This window comes from Pollicipes pollicipes, unplaced genomic scaffold (assembly GCF_011947565.3).
Source record: "Pollicipes pollicipes isolate AB1234 unplaced genomic scaffold, Ppol_2.1 Scaffold_7261;HRSCAF=8764_pilon_pilon_pilon, whole genome shotgun sequence".
Lineage (NCBI taxonomy): Eukaryota > Metazoa > Arthropoda > Thecostraca > Pollicipedomorpha > Pollicipedidae > Pollicipes > Pollicipes pollicipes.
This window is the reverse complement of record NW_023597054.1, coordinates 8384554-8401797: the sequence shown is the minus strand read 5'-3', so window position 1 is coordinate 8401797 and position 17244 is coordinate 8384554. Positions and strand designations below refer to the sequence as shown.

General features: G+C 59.1%; 1 protein-coding gene across 1 annotated transcript; it reads left to right on the top strand.

Annotated features, from left to right (window-relative positions):
* The first annotated feature begins 5529 nt into the window (after positions 1 to 5529).
* LOC119112839 (uncharacterized) lies at positions 5530 to 17238 on the top strand. The gene is made up of 8 exons (XM_037237125.1): positions 5530 to 5628; positions 6155 to 6306; positions 6890 to 7084; positions 7459 to 9555; positions 9709 to 9868; positions 10070 to 10224; positions 15916 to 16048; positions 16836 to 17238. The coding sequence occupies exons 2-8, from the start codon at positions 6223 to 6225 to the stop codon at positions 16850 to 16852; spliced, it is 2841 nt and encodes a 946-aa protein (XP_037093020.1). The 5' UTR covers positions 5530 to 5628; positions 6155 to 6222; the 3' UTR covers positions 16853 to 17238.
* Positions 17239 to 17244: the final 6 nt, after the last annotated feature.

Sequence of the window (17244 nt, the reverse complement as noted above, 5' to 3'; positions counted from 1 at the left end):
TATCGGACTTTGCCGGCTTGCTGCCGCCGCACGATGGCAACTCCACGCGGGTCGAGTGCGCGCGCCGCTCGCCGCCGCCGCCTGCCGGCCTGCCACCGGCACGGACAACACCCCTGCCGGTGCGGACGGCGTCTCCACCCGCGCGGACAACGCCGCCGCCGGCGCGGACGGCACCGCCACAGACGACCAACCGGCGGGAGTCATTCTCGCGGCGGCGGCGGCCACGGCCGGGCCGCGGCCGCAACCGGCTGATCAACAGACGTCTGCCGGCGGGTGGCAGGCTGCGGGCGGCCGGCAGCGGCGGCATCCGCACAGACGAGCTGGTGGCGCCGCTGCTGACGTTCGCCCCGCTGGGCTCCACTACATCCCGGCCCACCCACTGGGACATGCAACCGCCGCAGATTCCCGTCATCGACCTGGCCGGGCTTGCCGTAGCACCCGAGGATAATCAAACGCCGGGCGATGCTGCTCCGCACCGTGACGGTGTTCGCGTGATCCCGAAAGGCGCCGAACTCACATCCCAGGCCACGACAGCGGTGGCTGTCGTAACCGGCGACTCAAAGCCCGCCGGAGAGGGCAGCAGTGGCGCTCCTCCGACGTCGCAGCATGGACCGACCTCGGAGCCGGCGGAGAGGCTGCAGGGCGCGAGCTCCAAGCGCCCTGGCTGGCAACGCAGGCCGGTCTTTGACGGGCGCGGCGAGTTACAGGGCCTAGACTCGCAGCGGTCCGAGGTATTCCGCTCGGGCGGCCCGAAGCTGGAGCCCTCCTCTCCGGCCGTGAACGGCCACTCGAGGCCACGCCGCCCTCCGCGGTGGAAAGACGCCGCTGGCCGACGGCCGGGGTCGGAGACCGGCGAAAATGGGCAGCCGAGACCAGACAAACCTGGAATCAGCACGAAGAGGCAGGATGAGCCTGTGACCAGCACGGAGAGGCATGATGGACCTAGAACGAGCACGGAGAGGCAGGTTGAGCCTGTGACCAGCACGGAAAGGAAGAATGATCCTTTTACCAGTACGGAGAGGCAGGATGGGTCTGGAACGAGTACGGAGAGGCAGCATGAGCCTGTTACCAGCACGGGGAGGCAGGATGGGCCTGTGATCAGCACGGTGAGGCAGGATGGGCCTGTGGCCAGCACGGTGAGGCAGGATGGGCCTCGAACCAGCACAGAGGGACAGGATGGGCCTTGGACCAGCACAGAGAGGCAGGATGGGCCCGAGACCAGCACAGATAGGCAGGATGGCCCTGTGACCAGCACGAAAAGGCAGGATGGGCCTGCGAATACTACAGAGAGACAGGACAGGGATGGGACCAGCACAGAGAGGCAGTACGAGCTGAGAACCACGACGGATACACAAGATGCGCTTGGGATTACCTCACAGAGAGAAGGTCATCTCAAAACCAGCGCAACGAAACAAGGCGGGTTCGAGGACAACACAAAAGGGCAGAATGTATCTGGGACTGACGCAGAGAAACGGAGACCAGACGAGCCAGCCATAAACAGTGCGTCACCGGGTTCCAGCACTATCAGGCAGGGTCTGATAAGGGTCTCTGTGACTCGTCCGAAAGTAACCACGGACGCTGCCTCGCAGGCTACGTATTTGAAATCCGCAGCTGCTCAGGAGGTCTTAAACGAGGCAGTCAAACTTCTGGAGGAGGCTGTGACGGCCCCGGCGAGGAAGGGTGTTACCCACCCGACCGTGCCGTCCTCCACGACCAAGAGGGTTCACCATGCTGATGCGGAGCACCCAGTCACCACAGTATCCACAATCTCAGCAATGCACGCCAAGCAAACGCCTAACAAACCAAGCACAACTCCGCAGTCCGCCCCTAATGCAGCCCTACCTCCACTGACATCATCGCCTACGATCACGGATGGAAGGCCACCCACGACGCCAAACTCGCTTCGAACGACTCTAACGACACCAGTGGCGCACGTCATCTCGACCACTCCACGCTCGCCAACGCTGAGACGCCCACAAGCCGAGGCTCCGAAGTCGGGCGCCACGCCGGACCCGCCGGCACCGCAGAGGGCGTCCAGGCCACCTGAGGTGCGTGTCCTGGCGCTGTTGGGTCTGCACGAGCTGGGCACGACCGGCTCCTGCGGCGCCACCGTCAACGAGGTCGGTCTACAGACCTGGGAGGCGCTGCGCTGGGCGGTGGGCCGCCTCGGCCGGCGGCTGCGGCTGGCGGTGCGGGTCGAGCCGGCCGATCACTGCGGCTCGCCGGCGCGTGCCGCCCGCCTCGCCGCAGCCGCCGGCGCTCCACTGGCTGTGGTGCACGACCTGGGAGGCGCCGCGGCGGCGGCCGTCTCGGCGGCGCTGGCCGGCCGGCGCGTGACTGTGCTGCGGCTGGTGACGTCCGCGCCGGGCGCCGACCCGCCGCCGCCGCTCGAGTTCGCCGTGCAGCCGCGGCCGGACTCGGAGGCGCAGCTACTGACGGCACTGGTGCGAGCTCTCGGCGTGCGGCGGCTGACGCTGCTGCACTCGGACCAGCCGCGACAGCGCGCCCTGGCGGCGGCCGTCGGCGCCCGCCTGCGGCCGTTCGTGCCGTGTCTGCGTACGGTGACTCTGCGGCACGAGCCGGCCGGCCTGGCGTCAGCCGGCGATGGCGCCGTCGCCGTGCTGGCCCTGCTTACCCGGCCTGGCCTAGATCGTCTGTTCAAGGGGCTGGCGGCGCGGCCCGGCGGCCGGGGGCGCCTCTTCTTCGTCGGTGACTCCACCTGGGGCGAGAACATCCGACTGTTACGCCGCCACTGGCTGGACGTCGACAACGTCGTGCTGCTGCGCAACCAACGAGTCGATGTGACCGCCTTCGGCAAGCAGTTCTGGCGGCAGCGGGCGGCGGCGGCGACGGTGGCGACGACGGCGGCGGCGCCAGGCTCGCCGGCCGCCTGGCGCGCCCGGTACTGGCGCCAGTGCGGCGACAAGTGCGCACTGAACGCGGGACGGGTCGGAGACGCCCTGCTCTTGGCCCACACGCTCATGGCGGGTCTGGCCAGACTGCGCGCCGACGATTGTGGGCATGAAACGCCCGCCGACTGCTCACCAGACCTGTGAGTGCTCACTAGCAGACTTTAGAAGACTGACGCTCTCTGCGCACCATTTCACACTAGCGTGAACGTGTAACATGGACGTTCAGTTGCATTGGATAGGCTCACACTTGAGTACGTAGGTGCATGAGCCAATTTATCAACAAGCATGAACGGAGTCTTGGGAACATTACCATCCAGTTAGTTACAACTATCCATTAAAAATTGAAATGCTGGCTTAACTTGAGACCAACGGGCAGCTGAATGCCACCTCGAGCATTTGTCTTCTGGCCCCGTCAGCACGCCTAATCACAGCTGTAGTCCCTCACGTGTGTAAAGCTCCGGGGAATAAGCCGGCGCCGAGCACCGCCCGTTCGTCAGCCGTCTCTATCGTGCGCCAGGGCGAGCCTGGGCGGCCGGCTGGCAGCCGAACTATCCCGCGGCCCGCGCCCGGACCAGACGGCCAACCCGCCCGGCATCCGGTTCGGTCCGCGGCGGTTCGCCGAGCGGCGCGCCGACGTGCTCAACCTGCGCGACATGCGCCGCATTCCCACCGTCAGGGAGCTGCATTACGTGAAGGTGAGGCGGCCGCTCGCCGGACGCGGGCAGAGCGGCGGCGGGACACGGCGGCCGCCAGTTTACCGACGGAGTAACGGAGCGGGGACTGCCCCGTGTGTGTCTGACAACGGTTGGATGTTGCTACGATTGACGTTTCTTGGCGCCTGACAGCTTAAGTACATTCATTGAGTAGATTCCTGTCCGACTAAACAACTTAAAACACATGCAAGGGCAACCCACCCTATTGTGCCCGAACTCTGATGCGTTACCGTGCGTCTCACTGAAGAACCCCATTACTTGGCAAAGTATGTTCCTAGTACAGATCGCGATTAAGCCAGGGTGAGATCAGCAGACATTTAACAACAGTTTGCCGTGCGTGTTGGCTCTCCGCGCCAGGTGGGTGAGGTGGACCAGGAGGAGGCGCATCTCAACGCTGGCGTGGTGGCCAACACTCCCGACGGTCGCGAGGTGCCCGTGGCCTCTTGGCTCCAGGGCTGCCCGGTCAATGTTACCACCACACCGCCCGCCACCAGCGTCTCTACCGCAACGGCAGTCAGTATCCCGGCCGCCACCTCCACTGTCGGCGCCGTGACGCCGAGCACGCAGCGCGCGGTGACCGAGCATACCTCGGTCAGCACCGTCAGCGCCGCCACCTCCGGCCGGCCGACAACCGCCAGCTCGCCACCGGCGGTCCTCGCCAGCACCACGGCAGCGTCCAGCGGCGCGGCGCCGGCCGAGCCTGCGCTGCCGGGCCGCCACCTGGCGGCGCCCAGTGGCGCCTACCTGGTGCTCAGCCTGGACGTGCGTGGCCGAGGCGCGGCGCCGCTCTCATGCGGCCGGCCGCGCGCCGCCGCGTTGATGGCACTGGACGGTGTGGCGGCGGCGTTGACGCAGCTGCAGCGGCGCCGGCCCGACACTGCGCCGGGCCTGCTGCTGCTGGATGGCTGCCGACAGCGGCTGCGACGCCAGCACCAGGCGGCTGCACTGCTGCTGGCCGCCGCCGGCCGGCCGCACCTGCAGCTGGCCGGCCTGGTCGAGTTGAGCGGCTCCGAGCCGGTGGTCACCGCCTTCCGCCGGCAGGACGTGATGAGCGTGGCGCGGCTGGCGGCCGGCAGCGGTCGACTCTCGCTGGCACCGCCGCCCGAGGTGGCCGCCGCGGCCGCACGCCGCCTCCTCGCGCAGCTTCAGTGGCGACTGTGCGCGGTGGCGCATGCGCCGCACTCCACCTGGCACGCGGCCGTGCTTGAGGCGCTGGCGGCGGCGCCGCGGCCGGCGCGCCTCGCCGCCAGCGTGGCGCTGGCCGTCGAGCCGAGCCCGGCGCAACTGCACGCCGCGGCCGCCGAGCTGCGCGCCGCCCAGCAGCGCGGCGCCCAGGTGTTGTTGGCACTGCTGCCGGAGCCGCTGGCCGCGCGACTGCTGGACGCCATGCGTCAGCTGCCGGTCAGCTTGTTCGTCATCAGCATTGACCTCGCGCGCGGCACTGAGGCTAGCTAGTGAGTGACGCGTTACGGAATGGTCACCTGATCGATCCGGGGTTAGTCATACAACACGAGTCGATATCTTTCATTGGATGGGCAATGCCGATGTTAACGAATCAAATAAGCACTTTCTTTACCAAATTGGGTGAGGTCAACCCAAAAGGTACAGAAATAATATCTTCCGAAAACAGCCATATTGAACCAAAAGCAGACAAGCAGGCTGTTTTATGCTAAAACAGCAGCAGACGATCAGCATTTCGTGCACTGTCTCTGGTGTCTTCATGCAGAGTATCGACCTGTTGCCAGCAGTGTAACGACGGTACTTGCCCCCGTGAGATCACGTCCCCGTCCGGCCGGTCCACAGCTCGGGTATGCGGGGAGCCGTCCGGCTGGTGCCGCCGCCGGCGCCGTGGCCCGACGCGCCGCCGCCACGCAGCAGCCTGACCGGTGACCTGTGGCCCGAGGCCGAGCCCAGCCCGCCGGGCGCCGAGTGGGCCGACGCGCTGACCGCCGTCCACGCGCTGAGCCGCAACCTACAGGCTCTGGTGGACAGCGTCTGCCCAGGTGAGGCTGCACGTTCAGGGAGGGAGGCGACATAGACAGCTTGGTAGCTGGCTCAGACACCGTCAGTGCCGTTTCGCCCGCCCGGCGGCAGGTGGAATTCTTTGCTGCTGCCGATTCGCGGGCACGTGCAAATTCTTTAGAATGCATCCGCTTTTTTACAAAGTGCTGTAAGCGTGGAACAAAATAGCCGCGTACCTGCTATAGTGACATTCTTTGCCGTTCGACGAACACGGATTTAGTCTGAGATTTTGCATTTGGATACGCGTTATTATCGCTGACAAATAGGTGAAGCGTATCGTAAAATTGAATTGTGGGAAATGCGTTGCATTCACGCTGTTCAATTTTGAACACGGCAGGCAGTGGAAGGCAGAGAAGGGAGGAAGGGAGCGAAGCAGTGATGTCACGTGGTGGAAGGGGAAGAGGTGAGAGGGGGGGGGGGGGGGGAGGTGAGCGACTGCTAAAGCTATTTGACGCACGACGCGACGAATTTCGTACACCTGTTGCTGACTGAACGATGTCTTCCAAGACCGATCAGCTGACGACTGCGACCCGTCGAGGCTGGACCGTCTCTCAGCTGACGAGCTGACGCGACACATGACGAACCTGACCTTCCCGAGCGCCGACGGCCAGCCCACCTCGTTCCTGTCTGACCGCTACCTGGCCAACGCCTCACTGCAGGTAGGTCGGCCGGACCTCACCGTGGAGCTCTCTAAACGGCCGATAAATCGCTGAGAGCGGACCGACCTGCTTCCAATGTACTGAAGTGCGCCTATCAACGCCGTCAGAACGGATGTCTCCTCTGTCAGCACCATAAACTTCTGTCTCGATGCGCAAACACATTCGCAGCTATCATTGGAACACTGGCCTGGCCCGGGACTAGCCGCGTGAGCCTTCACTGACAGTGATGCTAAACTGACACGCTCGTGCGTCGACGACTCGACTGAAGCTTTTTATGCTGACCCGTGTGTAACCAGCGACACGACCCGCCACGGGGTTGAGCCGATTGTGACCCGGTGGGGCCATATCCCGCCACACTGGCACCGCGTGACGTCACATCACTGACCCGCTCGCGCCGCTAACCTGTCCGCACCGCGTGACGTCACACCACTGACCCGCCGCGTCGCGTGACGTCACACCGCTTACCTGTTCGCGCTTCGTGACGTCACACCACTGACCCACCCACGCCGCATGACGTTACACCACTGACCCGCCCGCGCCGCATGACGTCACACCACTGACCCGCCCGCTTCGCGTGCTGCAGCTGGAGAACGAGTGGCGTGAGGGCTCGAAGCGCCGCTGGGTGCCGGTGGGCAACAGCAGCCGGCACCTGGGCTTGCAGCTGCAGCTGGGCCGGCTGGTAGCCTACAGCGAGCAGGGCGGCGCCGTGCCTGCCAGCAGCCTCCAGTCGCGCTGCACCGGCTGCGACGCCGGCACTGACCAGCCGACCATCATGGAGGTCAGCGACGGACGCCCACGATCAGCGGGCGAGCGGCACCGCGACGCTAACAATGGCAGCTCTGTCGCACGTTATGAACACGGAGTAGCATGTCCAATGTCTCTTCGTTAAATCAACGCGGCTTACGATATGCTGTCGTTAGACACGCCCCATGACACTCCGTCTGTCGTTTCAGCAGGGCCTGAGTGCTCCACACGCGTGAGTGACGAGTGCGTTGTTTCAGATTATTGTCATGCATCGTTACGTCACTTCATGACCAAAGTTGTCATGTTTCCTCTTCCCGGTCAGCCTGCCGTCTGTACTGTCTCTTCCTACAGATCGTACGCTATGCCTCCTCGCCCAGCACACGGTTTACCTCGGCACGCCGTCCACAGGTGGCGCTGAACCGCTCCAGCTACCAGCTGGCGATCCTAGCGCCGGTGCACGAGCAGGGAGCAGACATGTTCAGCTGCGGCCCGCTGACGGCAGGGTCCAGCTTCCTCTCGGTGGCGGCCGCCGCCTGGACGGTGGTCGCCTCCCGTTTGCCGGTAGGCGCGCGCGTGCTTGACACCTGCGGCCGGCCGGAACGCGCGCGTGACCAGCTGTTCGGTCTGCTGAGCTCGGCGGCGGCCGACCCTCGCCGTCTGGTGGGCGTGATCAGTCTCTCGGAGGCGACCGGCGCCGGCGTGGCCGACATGCTGCAGCAGGCGGGCGTACCGCACGTCTGCGTGCCGGTGGACGGCCACGGCGCCGTCTACGACCGGCTGGCCGGGCCATACCGTACCGTGCCGCTCGTCGAGCACGAGGTGCATGCCATCGTGTCGCTGGCGCGCCGCTTCGGCTGGGGCTACCTGTCTGTGCTGCACTCGACCGACGCGTACGGCGTGCGCGCGCTGCAGCAGCTGACGGAGACGGCGCCGCAGCACGACATCTGCGTCGGCTCCGTCATCGGCGTCGGCGGCGGTTTCGGCGCGGCGGAGGCAACCGGCGCCTACGCCGAGCTGCGCCGCCCGCCGGCCGCGCCCACCGTAGTGATTCTGGTGTCGCGGCCCGAGCAGACCCGCCTCCTGCTGGCGGCGGCCGCGCGCGGTGGCGTCGACGATCGCCTGCTGTTCGTGGTCGGTCGCCACTGGGGCCCGCAGCTGGCGGACGAGACGCTGGCGCCAGTGCTGCGCCGGGCCGTATTCGTCACGCTGCCCGAAGCACCCGTGACGCCCGTTACGCGCTGGCTGGCGGCCATGACGCCGTCTGACCACGAGCCGTTCCCAGACGCATGGTTCGCCGAGTACTCGCGGCGCGAGCGCGGCTGCCAGCCGGCGGGCGTGGCAGACGGTGCCGAGCGGCCTGCTTGCGTCGGCGACAGGAACGACACGGCGCCGCCCGTCTCGCCGTACGTGTACCACGCGGCACTGGCCGTCAGCGTGCTGCTGGACAGCCTGGACGGCTACCTGCGGCGCCACTGCGTGCCGGGCGAGCCCTGCGCCCGGCTGGTCGGCGCCGAGCTGATGGCCGAGATGGACACGCGCCTCGCCAACGCATCCGGGCCGCAGCGAGCCCGCCTGATGGAGGCCGACGGGCTGCGCGTGTGGACGCTGCCGGACGGGAGGCGGCCGCGCTCGCTCGGCTCGTACCGGCGCGGTCTTCTGCGGCTGGCCGGGCCGATCGGCCTGTTGACGCGCCACCGGTCCGGCTGCAGCAGCGGACCGTGCCTGCAGACGTGCGCCAGGCAGTCGGACAAGTTCGCCTCGCTCTCGGTGCCGATGCCGCTGCCAGACCTGGAGGGCTTCCGCTCCATCTTCGGCGTCATTTGCGTGGCGTTCTCGGCCCTGGGCGTGCTGGTGGCCCTCATCTGCCTCATCTACTTCAACGCGTCGGCCAGCCGCATCTGCCGCTCGCCGGTCGACTGCCAGGTCCTGATCGGCTTGATGCTTGTCTGCTGTGACAACGCTGCCTTCCTGCTGCAGCCGAGCGCGGCCGTCTGCGGCACGCGCCGCTTCCTCACTGGCTTCGCCTACGCCACCGTTTACTCGGCGCTGCTCGTCAAGGTGATCCACCTGTGGCGTGTCCGCGGCGGCCGCTCCGACGAGCTGTCGCAGCGCGGCGCGCTGCTGCTGGTCGCGCTGTGCCTGCTGGTGATCCAGGCGTTGCTGGCCGCCGCATGGCTGGTGCTCTCGCCGCCGCGTGTCGAACTGCTCGACGCCGCGTACCGCTGCTCGCCGGCCGGCCGCTTCGAGCAGGACCTGGCCGTGTCGCTCAGCTACGTGCTGGTGCTGAAGCTGATGTTGGCCTGCTTCTGCATGGCCGGCTGGCGCAGCGCCGAAAGCCACCACGAGCCGCGCTGGCTACTGGCTACGGTGGTGGTGAACAGCGCCATCTGGACCGGCTGGCTCGGCGTCGCCCTCTCCTGGCCGCAAACGAACAGAGACAACGCCACCGTGCTCTGCAATCTCGCCTGCACATGCGTCTTCTTTGTCTGCCTCTACTTAAGGAAGGTGAGCGGAGCGGACCGCCGCTAATGTTTGCATTTTATTCACAGTGTGTTGACAGCTCTTGATGACGATTCAGTCTCAATATTAGCTGCCATCTCTGCACTCAACTTCTCAGGTGTCACAGATTTGTTTTCATCCGCATGATTTGCTTTTCAGGTGTTGTTGTTCAACTACCTTTGGCGAAATCCGGATGATCCGGAGCTCCACTCGCCCATGACGGTGTCTACCATCAACAACTCGTTCCTCATGCAGATGCCAGCAAAGCTGAAGAACTTCTCGTTCGTTCGAACCCCGCAGCTGTCGGAGAGAATACAGGGTAGGTCCGTCCGGTGCAAATCGCTGTGAACGGGGGGGGGGGGGGGTAGGGGTAGGGGGGGAGGGGGTCCGGCTGAAAAACTGTGACTCAGAGGTTTGCTCCGTATGGTCGCAGTGGACTGAAGCCTGCCAAATCCGAGATGTGTTTCTGCATACTACTCGTACCCTGCCCGTGTAATTTGTCCTATTCCATTTTGCGCAGAGAACGCGCGCACTTGGAACCCATCGACGGAGGAGAACAGCGCGTCACTCAGCTTCGCTGACGACGAGAGCATGGACCTGGACCGGTCCCTGTCCGTGCACGAGTTCCCACTGGCGGAGGAGCACAGCCGCACGGCCGCCGCCTGTTTGCACGTGGTGAGACCCATCGACAGAGGAGCAGTCCCGGCCGGCCACCCGCCGACACGCCTGGGCCGGCGCCGTCCGTGGCGCACCACTCCGGTCATTACCGACCTCTAGATTAATGAATTGTGATCAGGGTGTTCAGTCCAACGCAGCTTAACGAACCAAGCTTAGTTCAGCGCGTAGAAGGTGCATTGTGAATATAGCACTCAACATAACTCGGCCTAACGAAAGAAATATGGAATTTTCGGAAGGAGAGAGACGAGGTATTCATACCACGGATGAAATAGCTGTTCGGCGTAGGCTCCTCGTCTGGTGCATGCGTGCCTTCGCTGTGCATCCTTATATGCTGGCGGGAACGTCAGTTCGAACCAGGATTCCATCCGCGTCAGAAACCTAGTTCAGTGCATTGCGTCAATGTACTCCCAGTGGTACCTTCGGCTCCCACAATAGTGATTGTCGTTCAGGATCCAGCATCGCCAATGCTGACATTGCTGCTGGCTGAGTCTGCCGGCGCCTAAGTTGGCCGGGGTGTGTGGCCGTGTGACCCCGGGATGTGTGGCCGTGTGACCCTGAGGTGTGTGGTCGTACGACCATTGGATGTGCAGCCGTGTGGCCCTGGGTGTGTGGCCGTATGACCCTAGGATGTATGGCCGTGTGACCCTGGGGTGTGCGGCCGTGTGATCCTGGGGTGTGTGGCTGTGTGACCCTGGGCGTGTGGTCGTATGTCCCTGGGGTGTGTAGCATTGCGACCCTGAGGTGTGCGGCCGTGTGACCCTGGGGCACGTGGCCGTGTGACCCTGGGGTGCGTGACAGTGTGACTCTGTGGCAGTGTCCTAGAATTGCCGACTTTGGGTGTAAAGCAACACCCTATGAGGAGGAATTTTTCACTCCTTTTCCCAACATTTTATGTGAATTTTTCACTCCTGCCTGACATTGTTTAATCGTACATGCCAAACCCCTATTTCCCTTTCTGAGGTTTTCAGATGTCATCCAAAACTGAGCTCACTTCAAACCACCAAGCATAAACGAGGCTCCACAGAACCTGGACACCTACCGTCCACACCGAGACCGGAACCGGATATAGAGCCGGAACCACACCACCTGGCTATGTCCTGCCTCACCTACATCTGAATCATATCTATGTGTGCACAGAGCAAGGGCGCCAGGTACCTCCAAGCCCAAGAACCCCAGCGACCCCAGCCGCCTGCACGCATTAAGTTTGGTTCGTTAACAAAATGCATCACCATCGGCAGCTGTGCGCCAAGTGCGAGGTTTTCATGCATCCCCTATTTTTCGGTCTCACCACCACACCACGAAGGCAGAGCCTGGTACAAACACCAGCAAGGCCTGGTAGAGAATTTTACTCCACGTTTTTCTTTTTTCCGAGGAAACTTGACCACTAAACTGCATCACTCCCGAAATGCAGGAGTGAAAAGTTCAAGAAATATCTTTTAAATTAAACTTACAAAATGAACATCACCATTTGAGCACTTCTATTAACAGATTTTAAGTCGAATCAGCTGATTACAAAATTTTGCGAGAAAAGTGCGAGTCTTTATATTTATTTAGCTACTTTTGTTTTTCTTGGTATCATATCAGTGTGATACACTTTGTTCTTCCCTCCTTTTCGATTGTCTTTAGAGGTACCATCTGCTGCTTAAAATGTTCACCAATATCTCTGCAAGATGCTCCAACTGCAAACTTGTACGTATTTGATGCATAAATTGGATGAATTCGCCAGGCGCCCAAACATGTTTGATATGCACCCAAGTGTGAATAATGCACAGGGAATGAAGGAGACAATTTCAAGCAGGGAACTTACTTTTACTGCCATTTTTGCCCTCTTCAACCTTCGGTTAACCGTTTTCTGGGTTCATGGCGGTGCTCAGTAATGATAAATCCAAGCCTTTCGAGTGCCTGACTCGCGAGGCTACCTGTCAAGGCTATTATAATGCTGCCATATGGAGCCTTGAGACAGACCTGACGCAGCTAATACAGAAGTGTTTGATGGCGAAATTCTGCCCTCCAGATGTGTTTATCATGCAAACCTCTTACTTGTTTCGCATTTTTGTCTCGAAGGTTGGTGGGCATGATCGATATTTATATTTGGCGGTGAGTTGGATGACCCTGTCTGCCAGCGGGCCATGGAAAAGGTACTGCATTTTTGTTCTTGGGGGAGCAGGAAGAAGCCAGGAAGTCCCCTGTGGACCAAGTAATTGCTTACCTTACCTGCTTTCAACACATGATTGGTAACCAAAGTAAGCCATTTTCTGTTTTATTCCATCGAGTTTTGCCATAAGACAAATTATGGTGCCACAAGGCATGGGTCAGGGTGTACATTGCCACCTCGTTAAAAAGAGCATTGCACATCAATCGTCGTTTTTAAGGCAAAACATATCGTAGTTAATCGTAAAGCAGGTCATTTAAACTCTTACCTTGGAACTTAAATAACTACGATAGCGAACATTCGAGCGCCGCAAACACGCACCAACCGCGAACCCGGCGCCATTGCTACGCGTGATCACAACATTACTGCGTGATCACAATATTACTGCGTGATCACAACATTACTGCGCAACAAGAAGCATAAAAATGTACGAGGCCAAGGCAACAAGAATCCAATGAAATAGGTTTATCGCGTATTCGAGCAGTCTTCCGTAATGTTTGTAGATTGGTCGACACGGTGGGGAAATATGACGTTTTTGGGTGGGAATGAAAAGCAAAATGAGAATATGGCAGCTAAACAAAACTTCTTAATATGGTACATATATGTGGCATGGAACATGGATGCCAATGGGACACCGGGTTGACGGGGACAGGGGGGGGGGAAGGCTAGGTTAGGTTAGGTTAGGTTAGGTTAGGTTAGGTTAGGTTAGGTTAGGTTAGGTTAGGTTAGGTTAGGTTAGGTTAGGTTAGGTTAGGTTAGGTTAGGTTAGGTTAGGTTAGGTTAGGTTAGGTTAGGTTAGGTTAGGTTAGGTTAGGTTAGGTTAGGTTAGGTTAGGTTAGGTTAGGTTAGGTTAGGTTGGGCTATGTTCTGGACTTTTCTTGCCTGTCCGTTTCGTAAACGTACCTAGACACGATAAGGAACGTTTTTCATTGCATTATTATTGTTATTTTGGCACCGTGCATTTGTTATGGTTCTTGATAAGCAGAAATGTTGTATTTACGTAGCGATAACGCAGAAACCAGGGCAATACAACACACGCGGAAACGGCGTTGGAGGGTCGAGGCGGTGGGGTGCGTGCGGCGCTCGGAGTTCGCTATCGTAGTTATTAAAATTCGAAGATATGGGCATGAATCTATATTTTTACGACTATTTACGATATGTTCCGCCTTAAACAAGACGAATGATGTCCAATGATTTTTTCTAACATTAGGTACCAATGTATACCCACACTGTGTTTTGATTTGTGTTGTCAACTTTTTCGGATGTGAACGAGCATACACAAATGAACTGAATAAAAATGCAAGTTGAAACCAGCCAAAAACTAGCTCTAAATATCATGTTTTATCACAAGTGCTGCTGTCAACAGATAAGTGAGTTGAGATGATGTTCATCCTACGGGCTACTACAAGTTAGGTTAATTTGGTCAAGTGCATGGTAAGTGGAAATAGGAATTGTGCAAGAATCGGTAACTCACAACTGCTGCTGTGATACAAACAGATTATGCAGGATGAGATGCTGTAAGGCCTCTTTAGGTTAGGCATAGGCTACTTTCATGGAAATCAGCCTCGGTATTTTGTTAAAAGAAAACAGTGACAAAATGTTTGTTTTCCCTGACCCCATCTCAACAGAAGCCAGAAGTATGTCTTTTGTGTTTGACTTGGTGATGGACTGATGTGTAAGAGTACAATTTTTTTTGTTTGAGTGTTTTATGGTTGTTGAATTTTCTGTTGTTTTGTTATTGAATTCCTTTGCTTTATTTTGTTTTAAAAGTGCTGTGGGAGGGAATTAAAAAGTGCATCAAATTATTGGTGTTGATAAGTTGTTATTCTCATAATACTGTCATGAAATTACCATGCTTTAACACGCGCCCGGTTGGCCGGCTAGATACCCTTCGCTCGGGTGGGGGGGGGGGATCAGTTTGACCCCCTCTGAGTTCTCGGGAACTAAGAAAGCTAGAGACACCAAATTTACCGTGTGTCTTGACCTACACATGAACTCACTTAGATTAAGGTTTCCGCTTCCTAGATCATGACCTTCAGGTCAAATAAGGTCAAACAAGGTCAAATTCCAGGTTGGTCTCCAAAGCACCCCCAGAACCTAGGCAACTGTCTCTAAGCAAGAGGTCACAAGCCCACTCGAGATCATTGACCTTGTTTGACCCTTTGAAGGTCATGATGACCAAAATGATACAAGACTGCTCTGCGTTTTGCATTTGAATAAGCGACAAAGACTACGCTAGGCAGTATGTTCCTAAAACAAAACTTTCGACCCGGGTCATCTTAGGTCAATGGCCTGTTCTGACCTCTAAGAAGTCAATTGAAGATATATAAGGCGGTTCCTGCCGTCAATTGTCAATAAATTTGAAATGAGCACCAGAAACTATCCCATACAGCAAGCCATAGAGTAATAAATCAGGTTGGTTTTGACCTTGGCCTGACCATCATACCTCACCTTGGGTCAACGTAATTTGCTCATTCAATATTTGAGGTGCCTAAAAAAGCATCTCAGAGATGCATGTCTTCGTCAAACACTCCGTTGCTGTATCAGATTGAACGATTCCCTAAAAATTGCCTTCGCTGAAACCATGAGCTGACTTTGACCTGCCATAGATCAGCGACCTTGTAAGGTCCATGTAAAATTTGCATGTCAAACGATCCGCTATGCAATTTTCTACAGCTATACAAAACTTGGCGCGGCTGCGCCGTGCAGTTCAGAAACCTTTCGAGAAAAGCCCTGGGGGGAGGGGGCAATTTGCCCCCCACACCCGAACGCGTGTTAATATATTCTGTTTCACCTTCATGGCCTAAGATGTTAAAAACGAAATAGTTTTGTCAGGTTCCTGATATTGCGTCCATGCCAACTTGAAATAGATGTGTTTGCTGAAGCATCAGTCATGAGCTCAGAAGTTCCATCTTTTGTGAATTGATTTTTTCACTCCCGCACGGTATTTTTGCGATGGAATTTTTCACTCCCACCCTGGTTCAAAAGCGACTCTAGCTCCCTGCTCTGGGGTGCATGGCCGTGTGACCCTGGGGTGTGTGGCCGTGTGACCCTGGGGCATGTGACCATGTGGCCCTGGGGTGCGTGGCCGTGTGACCTTGGGGTGTGTGGCCGTGTGACTGGGGCGTGTGGCAGTGTGACCCTAGGATGTATGGCCGTGTGACTCTGGGGTGTGCGACCGTGTAATCCTAGGGTGTAAAGCAGTGTGCCCCTGGGGTGTATGACGATGTGACTATAGGGTGTATAACCGTGCGACCCTAAGGTGCGTGACAGTGTGACTGTGGGGTGCATGGCCGTGTGACCCTGGGGCGCCTAGCCGTCTGACCCCGGCATGTGTGACCGTCTGACCCTGGGGTGTGTGGCCGTCTGATCCTGAGGCGTGTGATCGTCTGACCCTGGGGTGCGTGACAGTCTGACCCTGGGGTGTGTGACCGTCTGACCCTGAGGAGTGTGATCCTCTGACCCTGGGGTGTGTGGCCGTTTGACTCTGAGGTGTGTGACCATGTCACCCCGGCTGACCATCTATGCTGCTCCAGGAGGCCGTCACTAGCAGCTCTGAGAGCGAGGACATGGACCACTACGACACGCCCAAGGCGCTCAACGAGTTTGTCCGCCGGATGGGCGACCGCACCGTGCTGGTGCTGCCGTCGGATCACGCCGGCCAGGACGGTATGTCCCCCAACCAGAACCAATACGTCCGCAACCAAAGCAACGGCGGTACGTCCCGCGACCGTAGCAGACGGTTCATCCCCAACCAAAGCGATGGCAGTGAATCTCTGGATCGGAGCGAGGACAGTATGTCTCGGACCAGAGAGAGGACGATTTGTCTTCCCGACTAGAGCGAGGATGGTACGTGACCTTTAATAACGTAGACAGTAGGCCTCTTTCCTTCGGAGCCAGGATGGTGCCTCCGTTTTTCCCCTACCCAACATGAGGATGGTATGCATTCTCCTCAAAGCGACAACAGCTCATCAATCTTTTCTTGACCGATAGCGGCACATGTCCCTCCCCACGGCGAACGCAGCGCATAGAGCGCATGTCCCTTTTCAGGGGGAGGGCGGCGCGTGTTCCTATTCCAAAACGAGAGCGGTGCATGTACCCACCGGAGGGCAAAGACGGCACGTGTGCCTATCTTGGAACGAGGTCGGTGCATCTCCGTCCCTCAGAGCCAGAACGGCAAGGCTCCCGCCTCAGGAAGCGAAGGTAGGCACTGTTTGACGGAGCGACGGTGTTACGGCCACGCTGTACGGCACGGACGATATGCAGTTGCGTTGATGCCCTCCCCTTCCTCTGATGACCGGACCGGGCGAATGGTGGCTTTCTACAGCCAACCAGTGCCATGTCTGTGTCGTCGTGGCGTGATGAGCGCGGAGTACACCTATAGTGGACACCCAACTCCAGCGCGCGCTGGTTCGTCTGGCCCACTCTAACGTGCTGCGGTTTGATCATCCACCAGAGGACTCGAAGATCTGAGGCCGGACGGCACCCCCGCCCCACTCGTCTCCGCCGCTCAGCAGTCCGGCCCGTCGATCGCGACGCCCGAGCACGGCCGACACCGGCTACTGGTGCGGTGCCGCCAGACAGACATACCTCGTGCGCATTCCAGGTGAAAGACAAAGCCTTGCGTCACGAAAGGCAGTCCGCAGGAGCGCGGTGTGCATGGCGTCGGAACACAAGATAGCAGTGACGCCCCGCGAGAGTACACTCATCGCGGCACTAGCCGAGCGCGTGTGGCGCGAGTGTGTGCTGTGGTGTCTAATCAATACCGCGCCGCAACGCAAGCAACCGTCCAACCATTACATGATGCTCGTTAATGCTTTAAACTGGTGCAGCAATATATGAATGTGTGTAGTGTGAAACACTTG